The sequence below is a fragment of the Pygocentrus nattereri genome, chromosome 10, assembly GCF_015220715.1.
Source record: "Pygocentrus nattereri isolate fPygNat1 chromosome 10, fPygNat1.pri, whole genome shotgun sequence".
Classification (NCBI taxonomy): Eukaryota; Metazoa; Chordata; class Actinopteri; order Characiformes; family Serrasalmidae; genus Pygocentrus; species Pygocentrus nattereri.
Genome location: NC_051220.1, coordinates 28,401,276 through 28,419,952, shown reverse-complemented (window position 1 = coordinate 28,419,952; position 18,677 = coordinate 28,401,276). Strand labels below are relative to the sequence as shown.

Below are 18,677 nucleotides of genomic sequence, written 5' to 3'. Positions count from 1 at the left end.
CAGTAATGAGACTTAGGTCACCTAAATTGGAAAAGGTTTTAAAAAGAAATTTAAAATTAATGAAATTATTCAATTTTATAATTATTATTTATTGAGGCATCACTGTTTACATCAAGTTTATCATTTTCATTTTTTCAAGATGGGTTCCAGTTATATTCTCAAGAAATCTTTCATTTATACATCTGATAAATGTTTCTGTATCTGCATTGGCAGATGTGTCTATGAAAAAATGTTGGATACTGGCATCAGCCCACAATTCCAATATTGGTGCGTCTGTAATAATTACACTGTCTGTATGAGAGATACGCTGCGTTGTCTCACACAAATAACTGAACACAAAAAGTGGTAATTAGTTTATCACTTTGAACATGTAATACCACTAATTAATTAATTAATTAATCACTGCAACAACTTACAGTGCGGCAGGTACATGACTGTGTGTGTATCTAGCTAAGAGACAGAATAAACTGAACATTAAAAAAGTCCATTTATTTATACAGCGTTCGCACTTCTGGCTGCCCTGTCTCCTCTCCTCCACACACTGTGGAGCTGCAGATGTGCTTTCTCTCATTATGATCTGCTTCCTCCTGATAAAACTTTCTTTTTTTCTGTTCATAACTTTCACTCTCTCTCCCTCCTTCTATCAGTGCACTTTATGACAGGAGCCATCTGGCCTGGCCGAGAGAGAGCGGGGGGGGGGGGGGGGGGGGTGGAGGAAGAGATAAAGAGAGAGGGACCAGCCCTGACACACACACAGCTGGGCCTCGTTACCACTCAACACAGAAGGCTGTTATGAGGAGGTGTGAGCATTAGCATTAGGCATAGAGTCTCACTCACTCACACACACACACACACACACACACACACACACACACACACACACACACACACACACACACACACACACACACACACACAAATGCAGTGGGCATTACTGGGTAAAGGAGAGAGAGGAAACAGCTGTGATAGTCACAAAATTTCAAAACTGATGCAAAGAAATATCACTCAGTTTTTCTTCAGTCCACACACACACATACACACACAATTCAATATATATAATAAATAAACAAAAGATGTCTGTCAAAAAGTAAAACTGACATACCATTACATCTTGTTTTGAGGGGAACTACTTTACATCTTGTTATTGCTGCTGTTAGTCTTCTTCTTCTTCTTCTTTCGCCACAGCGGATCATCTGCCTCCATCTTGCCCTATCCATTGCCTCCTCTACTTTCACACCAACCATCTCCATGTCCACCTTCACTACAACCTTCTCTGAGGTCTACCTCTTCTCCTTCTACCCGGCAGCTCCATCTCCAACATTCTTTGCCCAACATATCCACTATTCCTCCTCAACACATGTCCAAACCATCTCAACCTGGCCTCTCTGGCTTTATCTCCAAACTGCTCCACCTTCACTGTCCCTCTGATCTGCTCATTTCTAATCTTGTCCATCCTTGTCACTCCCAATGAAAATCTCAGCATCTTCATCTCCACCACCTCCACCTCAGCCTCCTGTCTTTTAGACAGAGCCACAGTCTCCAAACCATACATCATAGCAGGACGCACTACTGTGTTATTGCTTCTGTTAGTCCTGCTCATTATTGTATCCATAATCCTGATGTGAGCACTGTCCAGCGCAGTCTCCCAAAGGAATTCTCCACTCTTGACTTTACTCATATCACTTGTATTGCCAACATCAATGCTGTATTTCTCTGTGTTTTATTACTGTGACATCACTAAAATAAATATGTATGCTACTAATAAATAGACACATATATAAACTCCTCATACTACCATTACTATGACTACTACTACTACTACTACTACTACTACTACTACTACTACTACTACTATTACTACTACTACTACTACTAATAATAATAATAATAATAATATGGATGCCCTGATATGGTAATTGTGAGTCTGGTATGTTTCATATACATATATGACTAACACTGCCTAAACATTCTGCTATTTTGGAGTATAATAAATGCATCAGCTGATATCTGCGCCAATCACTGGTCATATCAGACGTCTGTCCGATACTGATAATTCTTTTTCAAGCATTTATCTGCTAATATTGCTATTTCAGTGCCTATACGGAATAGCATAATATAAAGCCTACTGAACTGCTAAAAGCACAAGTCACCAGTGTTATCCACAAAGAGCCAGGGTGAATGTAGATCTTCATTCCAACCAAGCAGGAGAACCCCTCATATAAGTAAGCAATTGTTTGAAGGCTAACACCAACTGATTAAACAAGTGAGATCAGGGGTGGATCTGCTTAACTGGAATGGCTCCTGCCCTAAAGCATGATGGGCTACAACATAAAAATGAAAGTCTAAAGCTCTGTTGACTAAATATGTTGTAAAGCTAACTCAGATTTAAAAAAGAGAACCATTTGACAGCATTTTGTAGGCTGTTCATAGTGTCAGCTCCACCTCCCACCTCACGGTGTAACTCAATCTCCATGATGCGATGACATTTTCTCACAATGAATAATTTACACGACTCGCTTGAGTACACTCATACAAGCACATGCAGGCACAACCTTACACACACACACACACACACACACACACACACACACACACACACACACACACACACCACTAGCAATCATGAGAACACATTTAGCATGCAAACACACATGGGTCACTGTCCTGAAATGACCTCAAGCTCTGCTGATCACCTGGAACAGCTGTACGGAACAGCAAAAAGATACAATTTTTAAACATTCTTCACTTTTACATTTTCGGTATTTTTATGCTACTTCTTACTATGTTTATTTGTATGCATCTCATTACCCATACTGTTTTTTTCTGCTTTCTTAATAAAGAAAAAAATAAAAATGACTGCATTACTTTTAACTGCTGAATCTATGTAAACTCAGAGGAAGTAAAAGAAAAAACAGCAAAATAATCTGTGGCACCAGTAAAAAGAAAAATATTTTAAAATAATTCATTTTAAAATGCTTAGTCTGACAACCGTACAGATTATAAAAGGAAAGTTTTTCGAAAAAAATACTTTACACAACTTTTAAAATCTGCCTTTGTGTCAGTAATGACTAAAATGGAGAATTAGGTCACTTAAACATCTGACTGGATAACTTAGGTTTATTTATTATTATTCAGCCAGGCATTAATATTCACACATTGTACAAAAGAAAATATTACATTTTAGTCATTTTCATTTTTCTCAGGTTGGATTCTAGTTTTTATCGGTTTTCATGATTCTCACACACACTCACTCCACAGGCTGCAGAGGTAAGTGCCTGATGGACTAATCACTGAAACAATCTCTAACTGGTAGCTCATCCTCACTGTACTCATGCCAATACCTGGACATAGTCCCAGAACAGTCAACAATGGAGGAAGGGGGAGGAGAGAGATACAGAGAGATACAGAGAGAGAGAGAGCGAGCGAGCGAAAGAGAGATACAGAGCGAGCGAGCGAGCGAGCGAGCGAGAGAGAGAGCGCGAGAGAGAGAGAGAGAGAGAGAGAGAGAGAGAGAGAGAGACACTCTCTCAATATTAGGCCTAAGAGAGAGGTCATGCTGTGACCTGCAGAAAGCATAATTTCCAAATGGAGATTACGTTCTGTTCATTCAGTTCTGCGGGATTATGTACAGTGACCCACCCTACCCATCAAGCCCAACCCTGCACAGATGGCTGGTGGGATTTTATGCCTGTAATCCCTCTTCTCTCCATCTCTTTCTTCTTCCCATGTTCCCCTGCCCCCTCCTCCTTTATTTCCAAAACCGCAGTGGTGAATGAAGATGTGGAGTTGAACATATGGCCACTGGATCCACTTTTACTGACTGTGCCCATTTTCTTTTCCACTCTTTTGCTTCCTCCACCTTTTTTCTTCCCAACTCACTTTAAGTTCATACTCTTTATTTTCTTTTACCTTTCGGTGGATAGAGATGGATAAAATCTCTTAAGTCAGTACACTCCTATGCCAGTTCTGTGACCAATTTCATGGGGACCAGTACCCAGGCAGTGCATGATGTGCTTTGCCCATGATATCCTTAAAATCATGCTGTGCACATGGCATCAACAGTGCTTTCTTTCATGTCCTACATCCCTTGAACACAACAGGCATGATCACATAACATAACCCAAACAAGTTCCTCATATAAATTCAGAGAAAGAGTGCATACAATGCTCTAAGGCAAGCAAATTAAGCAAATTTGAACATCCAGACTTTGCAGACCCTAGCTGAGGGACATCTGGCATATCAGGAAATGGAGAAAAAGATGTACCGTATCATTTAAAGTGCTTGAGGGAAATAGGAATAAATTAAAATTTCACTGCTAACACTCTTCCACCATTTAAACATATGGTTCCAATATTCTGACCACACATCTTATAAACAGCACAAAATCTCATCACAAATCCAGTTCAGCCACTCTTAATATAGACCATACACTGTAAAAGCCCTGCTTCAAGTTCTACATACCACTCCACTTCAGTGTCCAATTTCTAACCTGAAGAGTAATCTTATTGTTGTCTCATTCTCTCATTAAAAGCACACAGCCTTACTGTTCCCCTCTGACCATTTCTGAGCTTCCATAAGCACAAGAGACCCATCACATATACCAACATACCACAACTAAACTAATCCTGAGCTTTGGGTGTAATGTATTTCCAAATGGATTAAAAAAAAAAAACAACTAACACATGCACACACACACGTACACACACAGGGCTGACCTGGGCTACTCTGGTGTGCTCTGCTTGCTACATCCATTGCCATGGCTACATAATCCTGTCTTACTGGAAAAAATAGGGACTTCAGCCAAGGGCAGTCCCACATGTCCTTATATGGAGACTATTAGTCCTGAGGGGTCTTCTGGATTAGCATACAGAGGGTTATTACTGGTAAAAAGGAAGTGAGGTCTTTGATTTCGAGTTAATTGAAAAGACAAAAACAGGACAAAAGAAAAAAGCAGTAATACTGTATAAATGGAGATGTTTTTGCTTAAAGGGCCCGTATCCTACATTTTTCTTGCATGTTATTTTTTCAGATATGACACTAGTTTGGTTTTATGTACAAAAAATGTACATTATTTATTTTCACATAGCCATTGTGCAACCTCTCTTTATTCCATAGAACTAGAAAAGCTGTTTTTGTTGCTGTGCCTTCAAGGCTGATAAAAGACAAATGAGCTCTGTCCCGACTGGTTGCAATGTATTGTGCCTCATTCATAAAGTACTAAGGGCAGAAACACTCCCTAGAACTTCTATAAGAAAGGATGGAGCTAAACTGCTCTATATGGAATATGTCTATGAATTCCAAACGGGCTGTTTTTGCAGCATGGATTCCATATGTGGACTCCACTGACTAGGATAGGGAATGGTACATTTGGACAATTTGACAGGTGTTCACATATTACCTCCAATGTTTGTTTAAAAAAAATGCTAGTGAAAGGTTTGGGCCCTTTTATCTCATTTTAAAATGCAACACAAAAAAATTATGGGGCAAGAATTGTGCAATGTTTCTGCAAAGTAGGGGTGTTTATTTATCTTGGTGGGGTTAATTTATTTGTTTAGCCTAAAAACACTGATATTTGTACAATCACTGACGTCGCAGGCAACTACTGTTTTTTTTTTTTAATCCATGGTCTCAAACTCTCAAAAATTTGATTGATTTACTCTGATACTAAAGCTCTGAGCCTATGCAATAAGGAGTCTGATCTAACCTGATAAGAAGCAGCAGAGACAGCAGAGTAACAGTTCCATTACATGAGAGGAGAACTGTCTAAAGTCATTAAGTGCTGATGAGCCCAAAGTGAGAGAACAAGAGTGAGATCAATTAAAGAAAGATGGATAAAAAGAGAGGAAGCTGTGGATGAGAGAACGTTTTAAAGGAAGAGTTAAGGATTAGAATGCTATCATTTCTCATTACAAAGCTTAGAGGGAAAAGCCACAATGCTCTTGATTTACTCATACTCTGACCATTCAAAACAGATTACACATGCTGTCTCTTGACATTTCTGTTTCACTGTAAGACAGTAATTTTCATAATACTAACACAGGGCAATTGCATAAAATATTTTTTGATATAAACACATTTCCAACTTATCAGGACCACTCATTCTACATTCTTGCACAACAACAGCAGGATCCTGATTGCCAGTCTTTCATATCAGCTTCATTGCACGTCTCTTTACCATCTCTCTCTCTCTCTGGAGAGGTTCTCTCATAATATGCCATCACTTTGATTACAATAATTAGAATCAGATTACACCGACTTAATATGGTGATATGCTGTTTAATTTCCTGCTGGGTTTTGACACTGCATCTCTATTTCAGCTTCAGTTCAACTCGCTGTTCTTGGACCCCTCCCCCAGTGCAGCTATTCCACATCAGATTCACAGGCCGCAGGGTGAAAGAGCTCTGTTACATCAACAGCATGGGTGGGATTAGCAAGAGCCCTGAAACACTATACTGTAACCCTCTGCCGGCTCTACAACATGCCCTACATAACAGTCTATGCTCTGGAAAGTCCATGTATACCATGTACCATGATCCTACAGCCTTGTCTGGGCAGTAATTAATCTCTTTCAGTGAATTCATTACAGGCTGTGTTTCCAAATTTGAACACAATGTTTTGAATATCCTGCATATATGCCAATCATCACCTCATATCACGTGCCAACTCTGACACTAGCCTTCACGGCTCATAAAGAGAGCTCGATCCATAAACTGTGTCTGTGAAAGATGCCCTTACATGTCTTTCATTCTGAGCAAAATTCAGTCAGTGAGATGCTACAAATGCAGACACTCCAAAGAAGAGAAAGAAATACTACAAGATCTCTACTATACATGACACACACATTTCAGAACCAAACAAACTATAGGCATGTAAAGGCTAAAATAACAGGCTCTGATGGTCAGCGACAACCTAAGGGTGGTCTCGAGGGTTACAGCAAATGACTAACACTGCAGTGACATGATTAAGTAACATGAAAAGCTACTGCACAGTTAAGATAGAGTGAACCAGTTCAATCACTGCCTGTGCAGAAACAGGGCTCAAAGCAGGTCCAATTTTAACCACAGAAGGAGACCTACAGATTTCTGAGACCCACGTTAATGAGAAACAGTAAAATCTATCCAGTAAAGACAGCTAGAGAAAGTGGAAAAAAAAGTAACTACTTTCTAATACACACCTATCCAGACCTCAGCAAGCTTGTTGTGCCATTTTGTAGTAATTGCATTGATTTGCTACAAATGGGGCACAACAGGATTTCTCAATAGCAGAAAAGTGCATCAAGCACCAACATGCTAGGACCATTGAGAAGCAAACAGGTTGCATAATTATTGAACAATGTAGCATTAGCTACACCTATTTGCCAAAAGAGCACTTTAAAACAGTCTTTGGTTTCTTCTGTCCAGCAGGAAAGAGAAAGGAAGTTTGCAACCTAATTTCCTGTTATTGTGTGACAAGTAAGAACAGAATTATGCAAAGAGAGATTTAAAAAAAAAGATTTAGATTTACCCACAAATCTACATTTGATCATAGACAGGGCATGTCAAAGGAGTAAAAGAAGGAAAAAGAGGTATAGGATGAGAGGAAATGGTAATGTGAGCTTTGATTTACTTGTGTCAGGTGAGGCCATAGTAGAGACGATAACTGGTGGTCCAGTGCGCCGACTAAGCTTCTGATTGGCGATGCTAGCACTCTGGCCTGTTATAGCAGCACCTACAGGTACCAGTGTGCTTTCATGCGGTGCTGACCCAGGCTTCCGCATTATCTGTGGGCTTGAGTGTGGATTGGCCATGGGTGTCATTGTGGCCAGGCTCCGATCCCTCTTCATCAGCTCCATGGGCACAGTGTAGTTGGTGGAATATGCCTTGGGGGCCTGCTGGGGTGGCAGAGCTTGCACAGCCATTGCCTGCGGCACTCCAGCTACAGTTGAAATCTGTGGTGGCACACCATGAATTGATGTTGACAAAGTCTGCATCTGCTGTTGCAAGCCAGAAATGTGTGGTTGCATTCCTGGTATGTGTGATGGAAGGGCTACTTGCTGGGACATCGCAGTCATGGGTGGCATGGGGAGGCCAGCCTGAGGAGCATAGGCAGACATTGGACGAGGGTGGACAGGGACCATTGCACCACTGAAAGCCCCTGGTGTCCTGGCTCCAGGGTAACCACTTGCTTCCAGAAGCTGCTGTGAAGGAGCACTACTGGGTCTGCGGCTCATGACCTCACCCATCCTGGGTGACATGGTCTGCAAAGTGCTGAGGGGTGGCTGCATATACTGAGACTCTATACCTGGAGTCATTGGTGGTTGCTGGTGCATATATATGTCACTGCGATGGCTGAAGCTGTTAGACCGTCCACGGACTGGAGCGCTAGAGGAGTGGGGGGTGGGAGGAGGTATGTCAGGTGGACGTTTGCAGCTGAGTGCCACACGAGAAAGAACACGAGCCTGTCCTAGGTTTGGTGCAACAGAGCGAACATCATTCTCTTCCATAACAGCCAACATCGCTGTGGAATCAAAGCCCTGCAGCAGCAGAGATGTGATCGTGCTCTCAGACAGACCTTCATTGCGTAAAAATGCCAAAAACTCTGGGTCTGCTGTCCTCTTAGGGTCTGCAGGAACCAATGGAGTTTGGGGGGCTGTAAGAGGGGGAGCAGGTATAGTAGGTTGAGTAGGGAGTGGAGGAGGAAACTGAGCAGTGACAGCAGCAGTGCTTGGGGTAGTTGCTGGGGCAGGAGCAGGTAGAGGAGGGTTAGTATCATAGATAGGGTTTGGGGGTGCCACAGGTTGCACCTGCTGAACTGGTGCAGGCTGCGTTTGCTGCATTTGTTGTACAGGAGGCATTTGCTGCACTTCTTGAGCAGGTGGAATTTGTTGCACTTGCTGAACTGGCTGCATTTGTTGCACTTGCTGAATTGGCTGCATTTGTTGCATTTGCTGAACTGGCTGCATTTGTTGCACTTGCTGGACTGGCTGCATTTGCTGGACTGGCTGAACTGGCTGCATTTGCTGGACTGGCTGAACTTGCTGCTGCAACTGCTGCTGGATTTGTTGCTGTGCTTGCTGTTGCTGTATAGTGTATGGTGAGGAGCTTTCCTGACGCATGATCATACCTCTGGAAGTCCCGTCCATCACTTGAGATGCTGGATCCACCACCAGGCAAGTGGCTGTAGGTTGATTAGGGTCCACTGGTCTCCCATTGATGACGCCATATAATGAGCGTCCAGTAAGAGAGGCTGGTGGCTCAGCACCATAGCGTGGAGAAGTTGGCTCTACACCATAGCGAGCAGGAGAAGGTGCCCGACTTGGAATGCGCTGCCCATCTGGCATAATTTTGGATACTGGGGTGGCAGGTGGGGGACCAGGAAGGGGTGGTTCCCTGTAAATGCGGGTCATTTCATGAGCGGTAGGGGGTGGAGGAGGAAGTGGGGCAGGAGTAGGGGCAGGAGGACCAGACCTCCCACCTTGGTTCTGTTCCCATGGTGGCCGAATCCCTCCCATCATTCCATAATGAGAAGCTGACCTATTGAGGGGGTGAGGCTGCTCCCCAAGATAAAACCCTTCAGGTGGCCTAGGGAGCACACCAGGATCTTGCTGATAATAGTCTGGTGGAGGTAAAGAGCCACGGTGGGCTATTGGTGGCCGGTCGTAGTGGCTGTTCAGCTCAGGAACAGAACTCTTCCTCATGCTGCGTGGGTCTGGTCGATCCAAGTAGGTTTGGTTATAGAGAGACTCCTGGTAAGAGTATGGCTCCCGTTTCAGGTCAGGTGGACGCATGCCAGGGGATGGTTCATACCAGCCTCCTCCTGCATCCACTCCATAGGACAAGGAATTCCGTCGCCCAGCCATCCTGGCCTGTTGCTCATAAATGTTCTCACTGCGGTCCCACTGACCCTCATTCGCACCGAGCGTGTCCCAGCTCTGGGAGCGGCCAATCGGCAACTGCTTGCTGGAAATCAACATCAGCTACAGACACACTCTACTCTAGGAAAAAAATTGTGCAGGGAAGCTAGAGTTCTGCTTCAGCTCTTCAGTTACACGCTTACGTCAGAAAGAAAAAAAAATGCCACAGGATTTATCCTTTTTCTCCAGAGTTCCACTTGTAATTTCAGTCTCTCCTCTCTTAGGAAGTTGTGAGGTCTGGTTATCAGGTAGCTCCTTTTGGTAGGGAACCGCTGAATAATTCATTTGTGGAGTATTGCTGCTGATAATGTAGGTTGGAAAGAGGACACCAAACGCTCTTGCACACAGTGGCAGTAGGTGAAGGCTGCCTGGCTACTCCATTGTGAAAATGAAAAGCGACAACCGTGAACAGACAACGGGACAGAGAAAAAGAGAAAACAGGGAGGAAGGGCAAATTTTCAGGGGGAGGGTTGGTGCAGGGTAGGCAGGGGCTTGTGTTAATCCAGCAGAGCTGATCGGCTCCTACTCTGGGACATTTTACTCGCTCCGATTGCTATGAGGGATTACAGACTAAATAAAGCCCGCTTAAATCTACTGCCCCTCTTGTGACATCAGACACACACATATGCGCACACTCACGCTATAACATGCTTATTGTGTCAGTCTTACTTACTTAGTGATGAAATGGATCTATGATGAAACTGATGATGACACACTTTAGAATAGGACACACCTACCTGTGGTGTATAATTGAGAAGCTCTGTGTATCCGTCGAGTGTCTGTCCAGTGAGCATTAGGCAGGATGGCATTCTCGGGACCCCGAGGGGCGGGACAAAGAGGCAGACCAGGGAAATTAAAACAAACCTAATGCACCAGTGCTAAGTCGTACAGCACTGTCAGAAAACATCAAATCCTGATTGAACAATAATCCGGTGACTGGGCCAGCAGTGCGTGCACAGTCATTCAGCTGCAACTTACTGGCACAACTGCACAATTCAGACCTCATTTAAGCCACACTTGACATGCATAAATATTCTACATAGGTAAGTATTCATCAAACATCACAGGACCTACATTATTCCATCCAATTATTAAATAACTAAAGGTGTTTCACTCCTAAAAGCACAGCCATATTAATCTATTACTTTCTACACTACCGAACTAAGGTAGCTTTACTATACAAGAGCCACAAAGCTACATATGAGCCACACTACCATACAATGTCAATGCTCGTTGATGTCATTATTAATGCTTACATTATTTCACTCAACTCTTCCCAACACTCATATCCTTTTTAATTCAGTTTCTCGAGACCAGCCCTGAAAAATCCTTCAATTACTTGCCCAATTAACGTCTAACAGCAAGGCGACTGATCAAGAAGCATGCCTTATCAAACCAGTAAGAATGTGAGACTGCGAGAATGGAAAGTTGGACAAATATCAGTATCAGACTTTAAAAAAAACCCCATAGTTTACTAGAAGTACACATATTTATAAATTACCTTCTTAGGATAATTTGCATTCTAGCAAGCATTTCAGTAAGTTATTTTAGAGTTCTAATTTTTAGATTCACAGACACACTACTGCTTTTTTTTAACCCATTTCCAGAGGCAGCTCTATAATTATTGGTAAAGATGGGTAGAAAAAGTCTGAAAAATATTTATTGAGATTAAGCTAATCAACCACACACTGAAGATTTAAGATATATTTTTAATTGAGGTAAATGTAAATCAACAAAAAAACACTTTTTTTTTAATACACAATTACTTGCACACCTAGAAATTCTTATGAGCAAAATGTAACTATGGCATGTCCCAATATACATTTTACAGTCCATGTGAGTGTTCAGGAACTTGTTTCACTGGGGTATAAATATGAGGTGATACAGAGCAAAATCTTTAAGTCATTTATCAACTTAGGGAAGATTAAAGAATACACTAATAGGCACATGGCTGAAAATGCCCATATCCACAGCTTGGTCAATAATTAATAAGCAACCAGCACTGCACTGAATCTGCCTGAAAGAGGATGCAACCTCATCAAGCATTATAAGAGAAGACTGATTGCATTATGTTGGCCAAGGAAGGTTGCACAATGTAATACACACAAAGGTTCCAATAATTATGACACATGGTTTTGTTTAAAAAAATCCTAATGTTTTATGTGCTCTTAGACTAAATTTATTCCAATGAAAATTCTCTCATATTATCAGTGTGCGATTAAGCTAATCAACTATAAAAACATCTCCTCTACAGTGCCCTGCACAAATATTGGCATCCCTGGTAAACACAAGCAAAACAGTCATTTTGAGATTTCAAATCAAAATATTAACGAAACCCAACCTTTATTTGAAGTACAATGATTGAAGAAAAAAAATACTACATTTTAGAAGGAATAAATATTTTCATTCCTTCTAAGATTATTGGCACCTCCTTATTTAACACCTGCAGCCTCTCTTTGCAAAGATTATAGCTCAGTCTTCTCCCATAAAGCTTAATGAGACTGGAGGACACATGGCAAGAGACCGGAGTTTCTCCACACAGAACCTGGAGATTCTGAGGTCTACACTGTTTGATTTTGATGCATAATTGTTTTTTATTAGTTTGATAATATGTTGATTATCCAATTTCTGCAATTCCCATCTGTGATCCCTGGAGATTCTTTGTCCATTTGAACCATCCTCCTCACTGTGTATGGGGTCAGTACAGACATACATCCTTTTCCTGGCAGATTAACATCTCCAGTTGTTTTAAACTATATATTTAGGCAGTCATGGGCTGGAGGTTAGGGATCCAGCCTCGTGACCAGAAGGTCGCCGGTTTGATCCCCAGAGCAGACAGCACATGACTGAGGTGTCCTTGAGCAAGACACCTAACCCCCAACTGCTCCACGCGCGCTGCGGATTGGGCTGCCCACCACTCTGGGCAAGTGTGCTCACTGCCTCCTAGTGTGTGTGTGCTCACTAGTGTGTATGTGGTGGTTCACTTCATGGATGAGTTAAATGCGGAGGTTAAATTTCCCCATTTTGGGACTAATAAGGGTCACTTATTATTGACCTCATAGTAGAAATTGGCCATTTCAACTGTTTAGCTATTTTCTTGTAGCCATTTCCTGATTTGTGTAGCTCAACAACTTTTTGTAGCACTGCTGTATTCTGTATGGATGACTGAGGGAATTTGGTTACATTTCATATTTTATATATATATATGTAAAACAGAAAGTCATGGCTGACCATTTAATTGTTCCTAATTACTAATGTAAACATTAAAATATAAAATATAGAAATTTAGATTTAAGAAAATTATTGCTTCATGACTAGATTTAGTTTTGCTTTCAAATCATTATTCTTTAAATAAATGTTAGATTATGGTTACTATTTTGAATGAAATATCAAAAGGATAAGTAATAAAGAATATTTTTAACAGCTCATTTTGCTGATTACCAGTGTATGTCCCCAAAAAAATGTAGATTGTTCCTCATCAGCTTACCGCTGGGTGACCGGGTGATTGCCAATGTGCTGAGACAAGACAGTTATGGTGATATGAACTTTACAGGTTGTAAACTACATATTTATCCACACTTACACACATACACACACACACACACACACACACACACACACACACACACACACACACACACACACACACACACACACACACACAAAGAGGTGTGCTTGTTACTGAGCACAGTTACGCAATTAAACAGGATTATGCAGAATTGAGAAAAAACATGTCCATCAGCATTACCATGGGGGGAGAACAAAGAAAAGGGCCATGGCAAATGAGATTTTCTCTGGAAAACTTTCAGTAACATGCAGTGCAGAAGGGAGAGAGAGTAATTAAAAAGAAATATATAGAGAGAAAATAAGCAAGCAGTCAATTACATGTCTGAGCAATGTAACTAATCTAATGGCACTAATAACCTCTGGGACATTCAGGCTCAGTGAGCATCATCTATCCAGTGTGCACGTTATCATTTTTAATTCTGTAACAAATGCTCTTCTGTGGTACTGAAATGAATAAATATGATAACAAAGTAGAACTTAGAGAAATATAACAAAAACAGCCAGAAAACTGACCTCTCTATTAAGCTGAAATAAGAGAGCTTGGTATACATGACGATGCTTGCAACGAGGTCTTGATAAATAATTCTAGCTTAGCAGCTTTAATTAACATTGTTTTATGGCTCAGAACAGTTACACACAAATTATTATAATAGTTTATTTTAATGGGAAAACAACAACATACAGTATATTACTGAGCATTACTGTCTACCTAATGTTCTACAAAGGCTTCCTGGCTTGTACCCATCTGAATTACAATTATGCTTGTCTAAAATTACTTCCTCTCTCACACACACACTCCAAATAAAATCCAATAATGTTAATCCGCAAGTTGCGTGAGCCGAAAAGCGATGCAGCCTGGCATTCACATGTCACCTCATCAAGGAGGACACAGTTTCAGAGGCTTCACCACCAATATTTCAGTCTGCTGTTATTCTATCACTGTGATATTCAGCATCCATATGGAACAGAATGAAGAAAAGACACTCTCAGGTCATATTTGCACACAAGCCTATGATGCTCAAAACAGATTTTTATTATTGCTTGTGTCTGTGGGCGTACAATCAAATTCATGCACACACTCAAACACACATTCAGTTGTGTACATGCTGCACACATGTACCTTACACAACATTAGATTTTAGATTACTACTTGCTCTTCTTTTCTATTTCCATTCCATATGCGTTTCATATTTGAATACCACCAGACCAGCATTCATACTTTGAAACACTTGGTGCATATACAATACTGTGCAAACGTCAGACTACCCTTTATTTATTATCCAATCAAAATTAGGAGGAGGAAAGCCTAAGGAAAAAATAACTGAAAAGCAGGAGATTCCAAAACTGGAGATCAAAAAAATTATTAAAATATAATCATCCTAACAACCATGCAAGACCTGGTAGACCACCAAAACTGTCACCATCATATAAACAGAAATTAAAGCTTTCATCTTTGAGAGAGTGGAGAAAATCAAGCTCCACTCTTACTAAAGAGCTGGGAAAAAAAACACAAAAAAAAAAAAACACAGGGGTTTCTGTCCATCCTTCCACTGCGAGAAGACAACAACACTTTGAGTCTGAAAGGTACAGCTGTCATGGAGCTGTCACTGAGGGGGATGAAAGGACAGATTCAAGAGCAAAGACATTTTCAAATCAAACGAAGAAGCTGTTGGTGTTCTATGAACAATGGACTGGTCACTCAAGAGCTCAGAACTCAATACTGTTGAATATGTTGGAGATTACTTAGTCTGTGAGAAGTAGAAAATGTAACCAACTTCTAAGATTAAACTTTGGAGATGTGTAAAAATATCCCTGCAGATTTCTCAAAACAACTGAAATCAAGTGTCCTGAAAAGAATAGAAGCTGTAATAAAAAGGAAAATGCTGGACACATTAAATACTTTCTACAAAATAAAATAAAAGGAGGCTTCTCTTTTTTTCCCTGACAGCGATAATGAATAACATTTTTTGAATGGAAATTAAATAAATGAAGGGTGGTCTCTGACTTCTTCACAGTACCGCAGCCAAGCAAAAGCTTATCCAGCAAGGTAATCTGTGGACAAAAACAATGGGCCTCATTCTCCAACCGTTCTTTAAAAAGAAACTTTTTAAAACCTACTTTGCAGTTTTCATGAAGATTCTGACTTGTTTTATTATTGTGGATTTGTTCTTAGGTAAGAACAGAACTTACTTACACAAAGGTGAGAAGAATTTTGCGCTTTAAGAACACGTCATGAATCTGACTTTTTCTTAGGATCTTTCTCAAGAAAAACCTTCAAGAACAAACTTAGGAAGATACAAATGAATGATGCCCAATGTCCTTAATGAAGAGCTCAATTTATGCTTCTGTGTTGGATGTAGTATACATTTTGCAGCAGGGAGAGTAATTAATAAGCTCTTTATTATGCTGTACTGGTAAAATGACAAAGTTGAACTGAACTGAACTAAGGCACTTTAGCACAAACCCACTAGCACTCTTATACTTGACAAATAGCCCTGGATCATGTCTTTCTGATGAATAAAGCACACTGCTGAGTTAATCGTCTCTGCTTTTCTGCACTCAGGGTTATTTTTTTCTGGTCAGGCTTTTTTGGCAACCGCAACCCCCTCTGGGTCTGTTTGCCACAATCAAATGTAGATGAGATCACTTTCCATTGTAATTAAGCACAAAAGTGTTTTTGTAGCAAGCCCTCCTTCTCTCTGCATGTCTTTTTTTCTTCGTATTCCATGTGGTGGCAGATTTTTGTCCAGCGGGTTCTAATGTGAACACAAACTCAACCATGTAACCACTTATTTTAGCAGGACAGCGTCCAGAGTAAACCCTGACCTCTTTTTTTCCCCCCTGACCCTACAAACAAATCTGGCCCTTTTAATGGAGCCCATTTAACATGTTTGATATACTGATAGGTTTTTACGTTTACATGTTATGCGAAATGAATCTCTGTGGACTTTTCTGCGAGTGATGGAGTAGTCTATAAGTCTCTGAGGGCACATTCCCCCTCCCGGGTTTTCGAACTGCAGCCCTAATTGTTCTGTGCAGAGGGAAAACAGCGTCTGCCAAATCAGACCTCATCCACTACTTACAGAGGGAGGATCAGTGGTCAAGTATATAGTTTATACGGTCATAATATCAAGCAGTTAAAATAAGCCAAACCATTATAGTCTTTCACTGGAGCGGACGGAAAACACTCCCAGAGTTTAGAGTTGGTGTGTACGTTTATATCATATGTTTAGTAGTTTACGATCTTAAGATCTCATTACTATATCTAGAGCAGTAGAGAAGGTGGGGTGGGGGGGGAGAGAGAGAGAGAGAGAGAAAAAAAAAAACTTTCAACAAGCGTCAGAAAGAGTTTCAACAACACAAACACACAGTCCTGTGCAAAATTCAGAGACTGCATATTTCTTTCATTTTCAGTCAAAATGAGGAGAAAAAGGAGAAGACAAATTTAATGAAAAATTATACAAAAGCTTCAACAACCTGTACTACAGCGTCCATTCCTTTCTTTCCTTCTATTTTTTTGTTTCTGGCAATAAGTTTTTCTAAAGAAATTTGAAAGGCTATTAATCCAGACCTCTAATGTGCAGTCTTAGAAGTCAGTTGCATTCCAAATAATTCTAAATACATTCAGTGATGTTGAGGTCTTGACTCTGGGGTGGTCAGCCCATTGTTCTGAAAACACCAGCAGCTTCTTTGATGGAGTTGCAAATTTTCTTTGTTTTTGTCCGTTTCCTTCTCTCTGTAATGACTTCTTGACATATACACACCCTTTTAAACCAACAGCATTTTTACTCCTCTTTTACGGACACTTATCTTGTACCTTCACTCATTTTATCAGATCCACCACATATGTGCCCTTAAGATCACCACACACAGGGTACTATTTGCTTTGCGGACCACTCAGCAGCAGGTACACAAACACAGGAGTGGCATAGTGTTGTGTACTGTGCTTGTATGAGTGTATCAGGAACAGTGGCATTGTTGGGTTTTTTTTTTTTGCAAAAACCTCACTGTCACTGTTGAGTCAAAATATCCAGCTAGCAGTGGTCCTGTGTTCAGGAACTGACCACTGATGAAGGGCTAGAGGATGACCAATATAATTTCTTCATAGAAAAAAAATTAGCTATAGTCTAACTGTACACCAGCAAGGCATGTGTGTCTTTAACCATTAAGGGTGAATCTGCATTGCACACAATGCAAAACCTTCAAATTATTACAAAAATTAACTACTTTTCTAAAATAATCTTACCTTCACAGATTCTGTCGAGCCTTTGGCGTTTGACTTTGTGTTTGTCAAGCAAAGCCATCTTGGTGCTGCAGACCCCTTCCTCTTGGCTAGCTGTACACTGGGCTAAGCCACAGAATACTACTGCCCCTTCAGTCCGCTGCTGGGCATACCATCACCTCCCACCTGCACATGCACACACAGATGGGTCTCATTCAACAGATTTCCATTCAGAAAGTTGTTTACTTAATCACTCAAGCTCAGGACGGGTCACTGGACAGCTGCATTTATTAAACCTTCCCACAAGAGGGAGCTATATTGCTACTTCAGAATGATTCACCAACTTCTAAATTTACAAACACTCAAAAAGGCACTAAATAATCTATCTTTGGTGTTATAACATGCAAATCTACACCTCTTCTTTTGTGTTTTTTTTATAAAGTTGTTTTATTTGTACACATTCTATGCACCCATGTTCTTGAAGAAATTTACACAAACACATTAAGGTGTTTGTGGACAATAATGTATTGCCTGTAAAAATGGACAAATACACTGCATAACTTTACATCTGAATTTCATCTGCACTTTTGTCCATTTTTGTATAGAACAGTATGTAATGCAGTCAGAAATCACACAAGCAAGATATGAGATCACATAAAGGGTAATTTCACCTATTAATGAATGCAGAATAAATTGGGAAGTCATTCAGACTGAGTTGAATGAGTGAAATGCTCCATTCTAGAGATGTCAGAATTGTTCACAATGGTAGTGATAGGAACCAGATATCCAGAGTTTAATAACACTGAAAACTCATTCACAGAAATGTATTACATGAAATGGCTATGAATACACTGCCTGACGCCTAATACATTGTTTTAGGGTAGTTTTGAGATGATATTCGGCCTAAAACATAATTTCTTTAAAGATGCATGCTCTGCATTCGAAGGCGATTTTTTTTTCTCACCGTTTTTCCAACACTACCTATAAAAAACACGA

At 40.7% G+C, this 18,677-nt stretch overlaps 1 protein-coding gene across 3 annotated transcripts in view; it reads right to left on the bottom strand.

Annotated features, from left to right (window-relative positions):
• Positions 1-18,677, bottom strand: part of ctbp2a (C-terminal binding protein 2a) — a 47,241-nt gene that overhangs the window by 15,050 nt on the left and 13,514 nt on the right. The window contains exon 2 of one of the 3 annotated variants that reach the window (XM_037541889.1): positions 17,706-17,867. In XM_037541889.1, the coding sequence (XP_037397786.1) occupies positions 17,706-17,763 (58 nt within the window). In that variant the 5' untranslated portion in view covers positions 17,764-17,867. Of the gene's footprint in view, positions 1-7,605; positions 10,322-17,705; positions 17,868-18,677 lie in introns of those variants that run through there. The other 2 variants (XM_037541891.1, XM_037541892.1) reach the window with 2 other exon arrangements.